The sequence below is a fragment of the Anolis carolinensis genome, chromosome 2 (assembly GCF_035594765.1).
Source record: "Anolis carolinensis isolate JA03-04 chromosome 2, rAnoCar3.1.pri, whole genome shotgun sequence".
In the NCBI taxonomy this organism is placed as follows: Eukaryota; Metazoa; Chordata; class Lepidosauria; order Squamata; family Dactyloidae; genus Anolis; species Anolis carolinensis.
Genome location: NC_085842.1, coordinates 262561043 through 262574571, shown reverse-complemented (window position 1 = coordinate 262574571; position 13529 = coordinate 262561043). Strand labels below are relative to the sequence as shown.

General features: G+C 37.0%; 1 protein-coding gene across 2 annotated transcripts in view; it reads left to right on the top strand.

Moving 5' to 3' along the window:
• The window catches only part of snx2 (sorting nexin 2), a 28186-nt gene extending 17897 nt beyond the window's left edge, over nucleotides 1-10289 (top strand). The window contains exons 8-16 of one of the 2 annotated variants that reach the window (XM_008114060.3): nucleotides 740-815; nucleotides 2216-2329; nucleotides 2555-2648; nucleotides 5299-5504; nucleotides 6360-6503; nucleotides 6945-6956; nucleotides 9085-9165; nucleotides 9253-9324; nucleotides 9823-10289. In XM_008114060.3, coding sequence (XP_008112267.1) covers nucleotides 740-815; nucleotides 2216-2329; nucleotides 2555-2648; nucleotides 5299-5504; nucleotides 6360-6503; nucleotides 6945-6956; nucleotides 9085-9165; nucleotides 9253-9324; nucleotides 9823-9873 — 850 coding nt within the window. In that variant the 3' untranslated portion in view covers nucleotides 9874-10289. The remainder of the gene's footprint in view (nucleotides 1-739; nucleotides 816-2215; nucleotides 2330-2554; nucleotides 2649-5298; nucleotides 5505-6359; nucleotides 6504-6944; nucleotides 6957-9084; nucleotides 9166-9252; nucleotides 9325-9822) is intronic. The other variant, XM_003222977.4, reaches the window with a different exon arrangement.
• The last annotated feature ends 3240 nt before the right edge of the window (nucleotides 10290-13529 follow it).

Here is a 13529-nt window from a genome sequence, read left to right as displayed (position 1 = left end):
CAATTTTTAGCTTATATAGTCTTGTTTCTGGCTCAAGTGGACTACCTTCATTATTATCAGCAAGAGTGTTCACTCAACATAGTCCTCTGGGTTGTTTGTATCTCTCTTTATATCTGTTATGGGGAAGGGAAACTGACAAGTGGAAGTCCCCAGATTAGTTTCATAGGAGCAGAAAAGCTGGTCCTTATGGAATATAAAACCTGCTTCTGTTACATGTTATATAAAATAGGATTACAAAGTTAGGTTTGGAGTCAGTACAGCTATATGAGACTGTGAACAGGACTGCATTACTGTTTTTTTGTTTTGTTCAGTGCTAGAGCTTTGGGGGTGGGAAAATATATTTTGGTATGCATTAATGGCTTGTTAGTATGCATAGCTGAATGCTAATAATTAATTGGTGGTCTCAGAAAGGGAAAGGATTGAAGGAGCATTGAGACTGAACTATCCTCTGAATTGAGGTGGTGAGTGTGACTTTCCTGATGTTGGACTGCAATGCATATCAGCCTCAGATAGCATAATCAATAGGGAGTGATGGTGGCAGTTGTAGTCCAACAATATCTGGAAGGTCAGATATTCACCATCTCCACTCTAAACCGGAGAGACAACCTGTTTTCTAATGCATTTTTTAAAGCACACGGGCCACCTCATGAGAAACAGTGTTGTGCCCACAGGTTTCTTCCGTGTTTGGCAAACATTCATGTCAAGAACTCTAAATCTTATCTAACTTTTAAAACCATAGGTATCTACAACGAACAGTAAAACACCCAACCTTGTTACAGGATCCTGATTTAAGGCAGTTCTTGGAAAATTCTGAGGTATTTGAATTCTCATGTTTTTCTTTTAAGCTACAATGAGTTTTCGCACACAAAATACCATTACCCTCAAATATGTTAATCTGATCTTTCTGTGGAGTTCAATTATTTTAAGATAGAAAGGAGTTACCAGAGACTTGATTTAATTCAAGACAAGTGATGAATATATTTTCTCACAAGCTAAATAGCTTGATTGAACTCTTCCCGGTGACCCTATCCTACAGTTAGTGGTAGGTAGAAACTTCCTAAATAGACTGGAACCTTGTGCTATAAGAACATAAAAGCTTCCAGACAGCTGCATATCAATTGGTCCATGGATAGAGGACTTCAGTCACCAGTGCTATCAATCTGGCACCTTTCATATTGAAGTGGAAATCGAGATATATATGTGTGTGTATATATATGTATATATATATATATATATATATATGCATGCTACAATGTAGTAGCTACTTCAGTAACTTGTTTTGCGTTATATTTTAACCTAGTTACTAAAGAAATCCCAGAATGACTTTGTGAAAAATAATGTGGGTGTGTCTTAAGCAAATGCCATGTCTAAGAGCAAATAAATTATATTTTGACCTATTTACAAAGCTGAAACACCAGCAGCATACAGACAGGACTATGCTAACTCCTGTGTCCCTGGTGCTTTTCAAATGTTCCTCACCCATCCACTCCAAAACCTCAATTTCCAGATCAGAGAACTTTCCAAACAAAAGTGTGGGAAAATGGTTTATGTCTATAGTTGTCATCTTTTTTAGATTATTGGAGTGATATGCCATCAATACAGTAGCTTAGAGACAAGAATTTTTGAGAACTGCAACCACCTTGTGAGAGATGACGGCAGATGTGAGCAACCAGCTAAAATCTGGTTTTGCACTCTGAACTGCCAGTAAAAACATTGCTGTGGCTAATATTCATGTTTTGGGGAATGAAAAATATCTGACATCGGTTCACAGTGTTGGTGACAACCTTCAATATTAACATAAGAAGTCATGATAGACCTAAGGTTTCTAAGTGCTGAAAGCATTTTTAGCAAAAAGCTCATGTTGCTGTACTTGTAATGTGGCCACACTTGCCGTGAATTGCCCTTAAAAGCTACTGCAGCTGTTAGTACGCAGGTAGCCAGTTAACTTACTTGGCAATATCGTAACAACTTTTGACAAATGGTCTCTGTGTTCCATCTAAATGTAAAGGTGCACAAGAAAAGCAAATTGAAAGTCCATTTTTTTTAAGTTTTCCTCTGAGAATGTAAAAGTAGTAAATTTAAGAAATTAGGATCCAGTATATTGAAATGTACGAGGGGGAAGAAAACACTACATCCTTTTCAGTCCCTTTGGTGCCCAGTTAAACCTCCAGCCTTTTAACCGGTTTGTTTGCCCTTATTTGTCATTCAATTCCAGCTGCCGAGAGCAGTTAGCACCCAGGCTCTGAGTGGAGCAGGAATATTGAGGATGGTAAACAAGGCTGCCGACGCTGTCAACAAAATGACGATCAAGATGAATGAATCGGATGCAGTAAGAGCTGATTTTTCGACTTGAATAATGAGATGAATTAATGAGGCTCAACAGTTGCATTTTAAAGCTGTAGGAGTAGAAAATGGGATATTAATTTATGAATTGTCAACTGCATCAGTTGACCACCATGTTTATACCCAGTTAATTTGTTTCCTTGAGAAAGGAGGTTGTGGGTTGCAATGGTAACGCAATTTGTAACAGTTAATTTTTTCCCCTTTTTGCCAGTGGTTTGAGGAAAAACAGCAACAATTTGAAAATCTTGATCAGCAACTTCGGAAACTTCATGGTAGTGTAGAAGCCTTGGTTTGTCACAGAAAAGGTAGCTATTTTAATCCAAGTTTTCATATTTGAATAAATGCTATTGTCATGAATTAGGCAGCTCTTGAACATTTTCTGCAGATAATTAAATATTTTTAATGAAGAGGTTAGCTATATTGAGTTAATACCTCTAATATGGGATGTTCTGGTGGAAGCTTTCCAAGAGTTCAAAAACTCTTTTTCCCCAGTTTCTTATCACCAGTAATTGTTATTTTTGAAAAATAACTATTAATTCCTGGAATTCATCAGCAATGCTATGCTTATAATATTAATCATGCTTCACTTGAATGTAGTAGTTTACTGTCACAATAGTAAGCCTGCAGCAAAAGGGTTTTTTTTAAATAAGGAGTAACATAGATGCTTAAATCTTCCTTTTAAATCAGTTGAATGTGTAAGATGGAGAGAACACTTCTTGGCTTTTGTCACCTTTGCTTCTAATCAATAATGCAGGTGTTCCCACTTTTTCTTACCCCCAATTGATTGTTCAGAATCTTCACATATCACATCAGTAATTTAAAAATAAATCCAAACTAAATTAATGGAATAGTTTCCCCAGAAACTAACGAATCTAGTTTTTGGGTGTCTTCTACCACAAAACATAACACTTATTTGTTTCACTTGTCTATGCTGTTAATATCTAAAAGTTCTTCTGCCTAACATTCTGGATACAGAAGACCTGCCTGGAATTTTAAATACGCTCAGTATACTGAAGCAGAAAAACTCATAAAATATTTAAAAGCTTAATTCATATCCTTTAGACTGGCATTTTAGATGTAAGGTATAGCCTGCCACATTCTTGTGTGACTCATCAGAGTCTATTCTTGGTCTTACGTTTTACTGGTCATGTAATGGATGAGACAGTATACAAAGAAACTTATGAGTAGTGTATAGAATATAAATGTAGAGTGGCAAGAAGCAACAGAATTACACCATGCACAGTGTTGACAAAGGAAAGAGTGAAAGGTTAGAGGCAAATCTGACCAGAACATATTAAGAAAGTAATTATTACCTGTTTCTGGATGCGTATATGTATCTATGCTGTCTTACAGATCTGGCCCCCACCCCACCTTTTCCCCATTACAGGTAATCCTCTTTCTGGGGTAGACCGTGTGAGGGTCTAATTTTCTTAATTATGGTAATGATTTCTCCCAAGATATTCCTTGCCATTAGATTGATTTACTCAAAATATGTCTCTTTGCCTTTCCAGACTTTGAGGAAACTTATGTTAGCATAATAAATGGCATTACAGTACAATGCACCACCAAATACATAGAAACTGCTAGAATATATTTGAATAGCAAATAAATCTTTTTGACTATATGACTTAAGTTTTTTTATTGTGATGTACATAGTTCCTGAATATGGGTGTTCAAACATTTGTATGTTTATACAAACGCGAAGATACAAACGGGAGGTGCGTTAAAGCACTGAGCTGGAGACCGAAAGGTCCCAGGTTCAATCCCTGGGAACGGCGTGAGTGGCCGCTGTTAGCTCCAGCTCCTGCCAACCTAGCAGTTCGAAAACATGCCAATGTGAGTAGATCAATAGGTACCACTCTGGCAGGAAGGTAACAGCGCTCCATGCAGTCATGCCGGCCACATGACCTTGGAGGTGTCTACGGACAACGCCGGCTCTTCGGAGATGAGCACCAACCCCCAGAGTCAGACATGACTGGACTTAACATCAGGGGAAAACCTTTACCTTTTTTTAAAGCATATTTATATAAGCATGTTGATTTGTGTTCTAAATGTATATCTATCATAGTCATACAACTTGTGAAGTAGAAGTAGACCTAAACACCAGTTAGACTGTGCTATAACTGTTGAAACTCTGACAGGTTAGAATAGTTCTAAGATGATATAAAACAGTTTTATAATTTTTTTATAATAGTTCATATACTTTTCACATTGTCCTCTCTTACATTGATGAATGGGTTTAATTATTGAATGTTAAATACTCAGTGTAGACTCTGACAAGTTAGCTTATATTAGATTTCATTTCAGGCCTGGTCATCTTTTAATGGTTAGTGCACTTTCACAGAGTCAGATTCTTAAAAAGATATTTTATAGTCAATTTTTATCAAGTGGTAGCAGGAGACATCTATATCTCATAGTAAAATAGCAAGCTCTAATCATTTTGACAGAAGACTTGTATGTGACTGCATGGCTTGCATGTATTCCTGGGGTCATAGCTAAAGTTCATAATGGAACTTAACATTAAATAGTATATAAGTGGGTGTGGGAGTGATGACCAAGGAATGAACAATGAGTCTAGTTTTATATGAACTTGACTTAGGTTTAACTGACAATTTGTTGTAGATTTCATGTATGCAAAAGGATTGATCACATTCCCATCACATCTTCTCTAGATTGTGGGAAATAAATATTTAGTCACTTTTACAGAAAATCTGGGAGAGGGAAGGGTTGAGTGGAATGCTTTATGTGAAAGTCTAGAAAATCATGATGAATGTTTGTATCAGTTCAGCTGTTATTGCTTTCAGTGTTTTCTTCCCTCGGCCCAGTTCTTCTGTCTTTGCACAGAATATATTATTGGAACAAAATGCTAGTATGTGTAAAATGGCAGTTTGAGGACTTGCATTTTGTGACTTTCTGCCTAAGTGTCAGTTTTTACTAAATTTATTTTTGTTACAGAGCTTTCAGCCAACACAGCTGCCTTTGCTAAAAGTGCTGCAATGTTAGGGAACTCAGAAGACCACACTGCTTTATCAAGAGCTTTGTCTCAGCTTGCTGAAGTTGAGGAAAAGATAGATCAGTTACATCAAGAACAAGCGTTTGCTGACTTCTATGTGTTCTCTGAGCTGCTCAGTGATTATATTCGCCTTATTGGTGCAGTAAAAGTAAGCCATCTTTTAAAACTTCATAAAATTCTTGCAATTTATGTTAAAGGCCATAATATTTGTATAGTAGAAGTGTGTAAACAGGATTGTGCTATAACAGAAAGCAACACATATAGTTACAAAAGTAAATATAGACTTGTGGATTTGATTAAGTTGCACTCCATCTTTCTTTAGAAAACCTTAGGGACAACTTAACCTGACATCTATGTTGTCTTATACATTATGAAATGATTCATAATATGAATCAATAATATGTTTTCCATTTTATTATGGTAATAACATTATTGTCTTTGCACAGTTCTTTTTATACGACATCACAAAACAATGTAACTTTAATCTTTTTTCTTCTTTTTGTAGGGAAATTTCAGCTAATTCCCAAAATTCAAAGGGCTTGTTTCCTTTAAATAGTATCATATTGCAAATGCACCCATTTATTGTAGTATATATATTTATATCCTGCCTTTCCCCCAGTTTGGGACTCAAGGCAGCTTTACAAATTTAAACAAACATAGCTAAAATTTAACAACATATCAAGGTTAAAAATGTAGTAAACTATAAAAAAATCTGTTAAAAGCATAAGCCTTTTTAAAAGAACACAGCAAATAGAAAATTTTGCACATTATGCAACACCCATTTAATACATGGTGAGCATGACTTCTTTAATACCTTCTTAAATTCCAGCCACATGATATCATCATCATCATCATCTATAATATTATTATTATTTGATAGATTACAGTGTACTGCTAGATGAATCAAAACCAATTTAAAGCTTTTGGGGCACTAAACTTCTTTCTAAAATCGAATCATTTGAAGATCCTTTCTATCTTTAAATACTGATATTACTGCTTACAGAGTGTATTTGATCATCGAATGAAATGTTGGCAGAAATGGCAAGATGCTCAGGTTATGTTACAGAAAAAACGAGAAGCCGAAGCTAAACTTCAGCTTGCCAATAAACCTGACAAATTACAGCAGGCTAAGGATGAAATCAAAGAGGTAAGTTTTGGATTTTTTTTTCTTGTGGAGAATAAAATAATGCTTGTTGAATAAGGCTGGTTTCTCTCTTTCTGTTCATTGGCTTTAATGCTTTATTTTTTAATAGATTTTAATCATTGCTTATGTGTTCCATTACCACCAAATTGAGTAAATTCATCATAATAGTTGGGCTCACATGAGACTTGAAATGAATACTCATTCTGATGTTTTGGAGTGAGTTGGAGACTTCAGTTTTTGTAAAGTATAAATCAATGAGTTTGGATTCAGTTTTCGGCTTCAGAGCCTGCATTGTTACAAAATGCCAATGTCTATAAAATTACTGTTTTACTTACAAATGGAACACTTCCATCCACAGATACATATGGTATAACTTCATTAAAATTGTCAAAACATATTGAAGTTATCATAATCTCTGCACTTTTTCTATCATGCTTCACTAAGGAAATCGAAGAGGTAGGATAACATATTTTCATGCTACTTTGTCCTGTTGTGGCTGCTTCATAGGTTGCATATCAAATGCAAACTGATTTGCAACTAATGTACAAGAATTCACTCATAAAGTAAAATATTTTTATCAGATAATTTCGTTTCTCCTCATAAAAGTCTTGTGTGTCAAACTAGCAGCTTTACAATTCTGTAGGCATGCTCTATTATGAGGTGTAACATACAGTATTAATGTCTGGGTAAGTGACAGCAACTAAGTGACAGACAATGGGCTATGTCTCCCTTAACCACAGTTAGCTTTGTCATGCATGCCACAGATTTCCAATGCCATTAAAACATATCAGGATTCTTGCAGATCCAGAGTTTGAAACAACTGTGATTTATCAAGAACAGCAGCTAAGTAAACAGCTATTAACATTGGTATGAACATTTGCATTAGCTTTAGTTAAGTCAGTCATGAGAAGCCGTCATACTCCTACAATTCTACTCCTATATGGTTAAGAGGAAAGGAAACATGGATGCACGATTTCAGTATTTCTAAATAGACAGAGATAGTGGGGGTTTTTTTAAATAGACAGAGATAGTGTTGTTGTTTTTTTTAAGTTACTACTTCTCCTAAACGGTCAGTCACAAGCCTGAGGCTTCTATTTGTTGAAACATAGCTGCTTGGAGTTTATGGTGAACTCTGGTTAAAGTAGACATAATGGGTGAGCCTTTGATGATAAATATTTTGGAGTGTTTTGACATCAAAATACTGAGATGTTACATTCTCTTTTGAAATCAGAAATAGTTCACATTGCATTCATGTTGAGTGCTGTATGTGTAAGCTTCATCTCATATATTGCTACTGCCTGCATGTGGCTGAAAAGCCTTCCATAGTGGTTTTTGTGATGGAAGCTTTGGATTGCTAGTTTGACACATTCATTGCAAATGCCACATGTCTTAATCCATGCTATTATTCTAAAGGAATTACATTATTAATCAGCAAATGTTACAATACTAGATTTCTTGTGTTTATCTGTATATGAGGTATTGAAATATTAATACGTTGAAAGTATCTTTGAGTAGCTATGGATGCATAACACTCGCCAACACACATTTTGGTGTCACAAATGTTAGACATGCTTCTGGGTATAATTGACTTGCTGATTTCAAAAATGGCTCCGGTTTTCCCCTATCAGCTCTAGTTTTTGAGATACAGAATATAGTTGCCATCTGCTTGCCCATAGAAAACTATGATAACCACATCTAAGAAACTATTCTGTCTTATCCAATATAATTTTCTGAATCAGTGTCCCAAATGAACCCAGGAACAGGTCTAAAAACTAAGACACCAAAAATTATTGTTGTTGGGCTGTGAATCAATCTGAAAATTCAATGGGCGAGGTACTGTAACTTTGTGCTGGTCTACAGTATATAAAGACTAAATTGTTCTGTTACTCCTGAAGTGGCATATATGGCAAGTGGTACTGCATTTGAATCTCTTTAGACTTAACTGAACTGCAAAGTATCAGTTGTGGGGAGGAAAATATATTAGCAAAGTAGGAGAGAGATGGGAAATTTTGTCCCTACATACTCTTGGGGGATGTGAGTTGACACTTTAATAAAATCCCCCTGAGCCTGTTTTAGATTGGGAAAACTTTTTTAAGCCTCTTATATACAAAACAGGACCACCAGGGCTCGAAACAGAGCAAACAGCCAAAATGAGGCACAGTTGTTTCAGTGTGCTAGTATGGTGTAAGATTCAAAGGAGAGCAAAAATGGCCCCTGAGCCACAGAAGTTGCTCAACACTTCTAGAAAATATATGTTAGTTCCTTTATGTGACATAAGTAGTTATATTAAATTTCATTCTGATTGCTTTGTGTATATCAAGAAAAAGTCCTGTAAAGGCTTTATCTTGGTTTGGGGATCTAGGTGAGACAGCAAAGTTAGTCCTTAAGTTATTCTAGCTGTTTTTTCAGACCAAAATATGAAATGTAGTTTCCAATATTATGTTATCTATATAACATCTCTCTGATTTAAGACATAGGAAGCGTATCTGAACAGAACCGATGTTACACTGCTGGGAACTTGAGAATGTTTTGTACTTGTATAAAAGAAGCATATTTATTATTTTTGCACATTTTTTTCTTTTAGTGGGAAACAAAAGTTCAGCAAGGAGAGAAGGATTTTGAACAGATCTCCAAAACAATACGAAAAGAAGTAGGGAGATTTGAGGTATGTGTTTAGTAAACTATTTAAAAATACAGAATAATTTGTTGAATGTGTGAACAACTGAATGAACTTTGCCTTGTTTACTAACAGAAGGACCGTGTGAGAGACTTCAAAACTGTTATAATCAAGTATTTGGAATCATTAGTGCAAACACAACAGCAGGTAAGCTTTAATTTGAGGTGCTCATAACTAATTTGCCAGTTTGACTTACGTCTAAAGGCTAAATAAATCCAATATGGTGCTGTTGTACAGCATAGAACATCTTTCCTTTTATCTTCATCCTAAACTGGTATCATAGGTGCCAACTGAAGGATTTGCCATCCCTTTGGAGTAGGCTTTTGGGATGCTTGGGAGGGCTGCAGTGGAAAGGGAGGGGGCCATAGAAGATTAGAGTTGGATGAAACTCTAAGGGCCATGTGGTCCAAATACCTGCCATGCAGGAAAACACAAAACAAAGTACTCCAAACAGATGGCCATCCAGCCTCTACTTAAAAACTTCCAGATAAGGAGACTCCACCATACCCCAGTGCAACATATTCCATTGTTGAACTCTATGCTGAATATGCCACTGAAAGATGTAAAAAAACACCTGATAATAGAAGCAAATGTTAGTTGTATATACATGAGAAGCTATTATTATTTCTTTCTTTTTCCTCCAAGCTGATAAAATACTGGGAGGCATTCCTACCTGAAGCCAAAGCCATTGCCTAGAAAGAAGACTTTCAAATACGAAGAGACTCTGGATGTGTGTCCCAGTCGAGCTAAATTCCACAGTGAAATCACTTTAAAATCATCCAAATAAACCACTATATATTTTATGAATTTAACATGTGGCTTTTTATATACTACAGCATTTTATTAACAGCTGCATGTCATGACCCTTTTTGAAGTGGACTGTGGCATGACATTCTGCAATACTTGCTGAATTGAACACTATTTGTGTCTTAATATTTGCACTAAAATGTGCGATGCAAGGCCAGAAAGTTATTTTTGTTCTTTACAATATGTTCTGTCTACTTGATCTTTATGAAACAAATTGCATTTATTAATGTTCACATACACATTCCTATACATAATCAAGATTTTGTGATTACAGTAATAAAGGGATGTACCTTGTGAAACATTAATCATCAGTTTTGTTTTGTTTTTTGTCATTTCCTAGATTATTTAAGTGAGATTCATACTTGTGTGTCAGATAGTAAAACTGCATATATTCTAAATTTGTTCAGATTTTTAAAACATTCAATTCTCAAAATTGAGTCACTGTATTTGGATCAAAGTTTATTTTGGGACTGTGACACTGCAAAGACATAATTGGTTTTTAAAACACTGAGCAGTGGGATAGTAACAAATTCCAAAGGTAAGCCAATTGCTATCACTGGAATGCTCTTTGATAAAATAAGGCTACAGGGAGGGAAGCTATTTGTGGTAATTTTCTCAAGAACCCTATACCACTTTCCATTCTGTTCTGGAAGTTCCCCAGACCTTCCATAGCAGATGAAGAATGGCATCTAGAGGGGAAGGGAGTATTTCTGAAGGCTGATGCCCTCATCATGCAGCTTATGGAAACTTCCACCAGAAGATGCTTTGAGGAAAAGGCAGGATATAAATCAAAGAAAGAAATTAAAAAAAATCATCAGTTGAGTAATGTCAATTGAACATTTGATTGTTAACCCTGGGTATTTAGCAGGATTAGCATAGCAAAATGGCAGAATTCAGCAGAACAATACAGGCCATGAGATGTCAGCTATTCTCAAAATGGAATTGTTCAGGCTCAGATCAGCATACAGCTGAACCTTTCATATTTTAAAGTGAAGTTTTTCCCTGACATTAGGTCTAGTGTCGAACTTTGGGGGTTGGTGCTCATCTCCATTTCTAAGCCGAAGAGCCAGCGTTATCCGTAGACACCTCCAAGGTCATGTGGCCAGCATGACTGCATGGAGTGCCGTTACCTTCCCACCGGAGCGGTACCTATTGATCTACTCACATTTGCATGTTTTCGAACTCCTAGGTTGGCAGAAGCTGGGGCTAGCGGTGGAAGCTCACTCTGCTCCCCGGATTCGAACTGCCAACCTTTTAGTCAGCATGTTAGCAGCTCAGCGGTTTAACCCACTGTGCCACTGGAGGCTTCTGCAACTTCTGCAACTTGTTTCCAACTTGTAGTGGCCCTAAGGTGAACCTAACAGAGTTTTCTAGTTCAGAGAGAATGTGACTCACCCAAGGCTACCCAGGGCCTAACAGCAGGAGCTCACCCTGCTCCTCAGATTCAAACCTCTGACCTTTCAGTCAGCAAGTTTAGCAGCTCAGTGGTTTAACCTGCTGCGTCACTGAAGGCTCCGACTCCCATATTTTACACCAACATAAATACTAACCAAGGCTGACTCTGCTTGGATTCCAAGCCCAGATAGATACCTTTGGGATATTTAAGGCCCGATACACAGGATTTTTATACGAATGTTCCCTGTAGTTGCCCTATGTCACCCAACATAACAACAGACATGACACTGGGCAGCAGATTGCTCTGTAGTATTGTGCTGAGTATATACTTGGGGTAGGAAAAGTATTGAAGCATACATAGGCCATGAAATATTCAAGGACTCCCCATAGTATCTGACACCAGAAGCACCTTGCAGTTTCTCAAGTCGCTCCTGACACGAAAAAAGTATCTGAGAACAGAAAGAGACAAATTGGTTCAGTGTTCAGATCCCACTCCTGATACATAATGAAAACATACACTTTCTAGAAGCAGCTCCATGCCTCCCCTCCCTTTGCAAGCAGCAGTCAAGCCTGAAGGGGTGGTGCTATGGCTAATTGTTCTAGAGGGAGAATTGGGACCAAAAGAGGCAACTGAGTAGTTGGACAGCTCCCTGTACCCCTGCAGTTCACCAGAGATGTCTGGGGACAACAGTGTTATGCCTCTGTATATCTCCAGTAACTTCAGGGAGATACAAAGCTTTCACAGCTACACAATTATCTTCCTCTCTCTCCTTCCATGCAACAGTAGCCCCAGGAGAAAGAGTGACAGCCAAGAACACCCTCTTGTGTCCTTTCCAAAAAAAAACATAGACTAATGTATGGATGTGGACCTCCAGCTGAACAATATTGAATAAATGTGTTTGCGTATATTTGAGTGTATTACTGGACTTGGTGGGGTTTTTTTTATGTTTTTACAATGTTGAGTTACTTTACAATGCCTTAAAGTTTTAAAAAAGAATGTTCCTGTATTACACATTGAAAAATACTATGCCGTTAGTCAGTCATTAGCTTTAAATCAAGTCTCAAATATGTCATAGTTGGAATCATTTCCTACATTGCTAATAAATACATCCCAAACAAATATTTAGGGTTGAACCTATTTATATATTCCATTCTAAAATGCAACTAGCAAACCCATAAAGATGTTTCAAATTTTTGAAGGAGTACCTTAGAAAAGCAACATGGTGCAGTGGGTTGAGTGTTTTACTATGATTCTGGAGATCGGGGTTTGAATCTCCGCTCAGCTATGGAGATCCTGAAAGGAAGGCAAAGGCAAACATCATCTGAACCAATCTTGCTAAAGATTCACTTTAGGGTTGCCATGGCTTGAAGGCACACAACAACAAAGACTTATAGTTGGTAGTGAAGGAAAGGAATAAAATGGGATATTAAAACAAGTGATTTTGCCATTCATTTTGAAAGGTTACTCTTTTCTAGGAAGATCTACGTTTCTCATAACTATATACAGTAGCTACTTATTAACATTAAGACAGTGTGGCACATTGTACAGGCCTTATCTAAGGACAAATCTGCTATTGCTACCCAGTTAACTATGAAATTATGGTTTATTCTGCTTAGTCATGAAGCTGTAAGCTAGATCTTGTAAAGGCCAGGGATTCATATTTATGGTCATTGATTACCGACCTCCACCCTCAGTACCCACCTTATCAGTGGCAGTGTGCTAACCAATGAGTTTCCAAAGCAATGCAGATTGAGGCACCAGAAAAATGTCATCAACAATGTTCTCCCAGTGGCAGGGTACCTTGAGGCAAACAGTTGCAAAAGTACTGTTATTTCCTCTGACCTGTCCTTGAAATGCTTTGTGATTGGGAGAACACTCATTTTCCAATGCCCCAATCTTGAGTGCCTCAGAAATCCCTCTGTTGGGGTGCTGCCAGGTTGAAAAGGTGGATTGTCAAGGAAAGGATATCACCAGACATAACTACAACCCAAATAACTAGTCTAGCATCACTTAATAAACTAACATTTATTTAATTTATCTAAAACATTTATATTTCTCCCTTCTCACCCCAAAGGACTCAGGGCGGAGCACAACATATATACGGCAAGCATTCCATGCCATATATTGAAAAGTATGACTTTAGACCAGT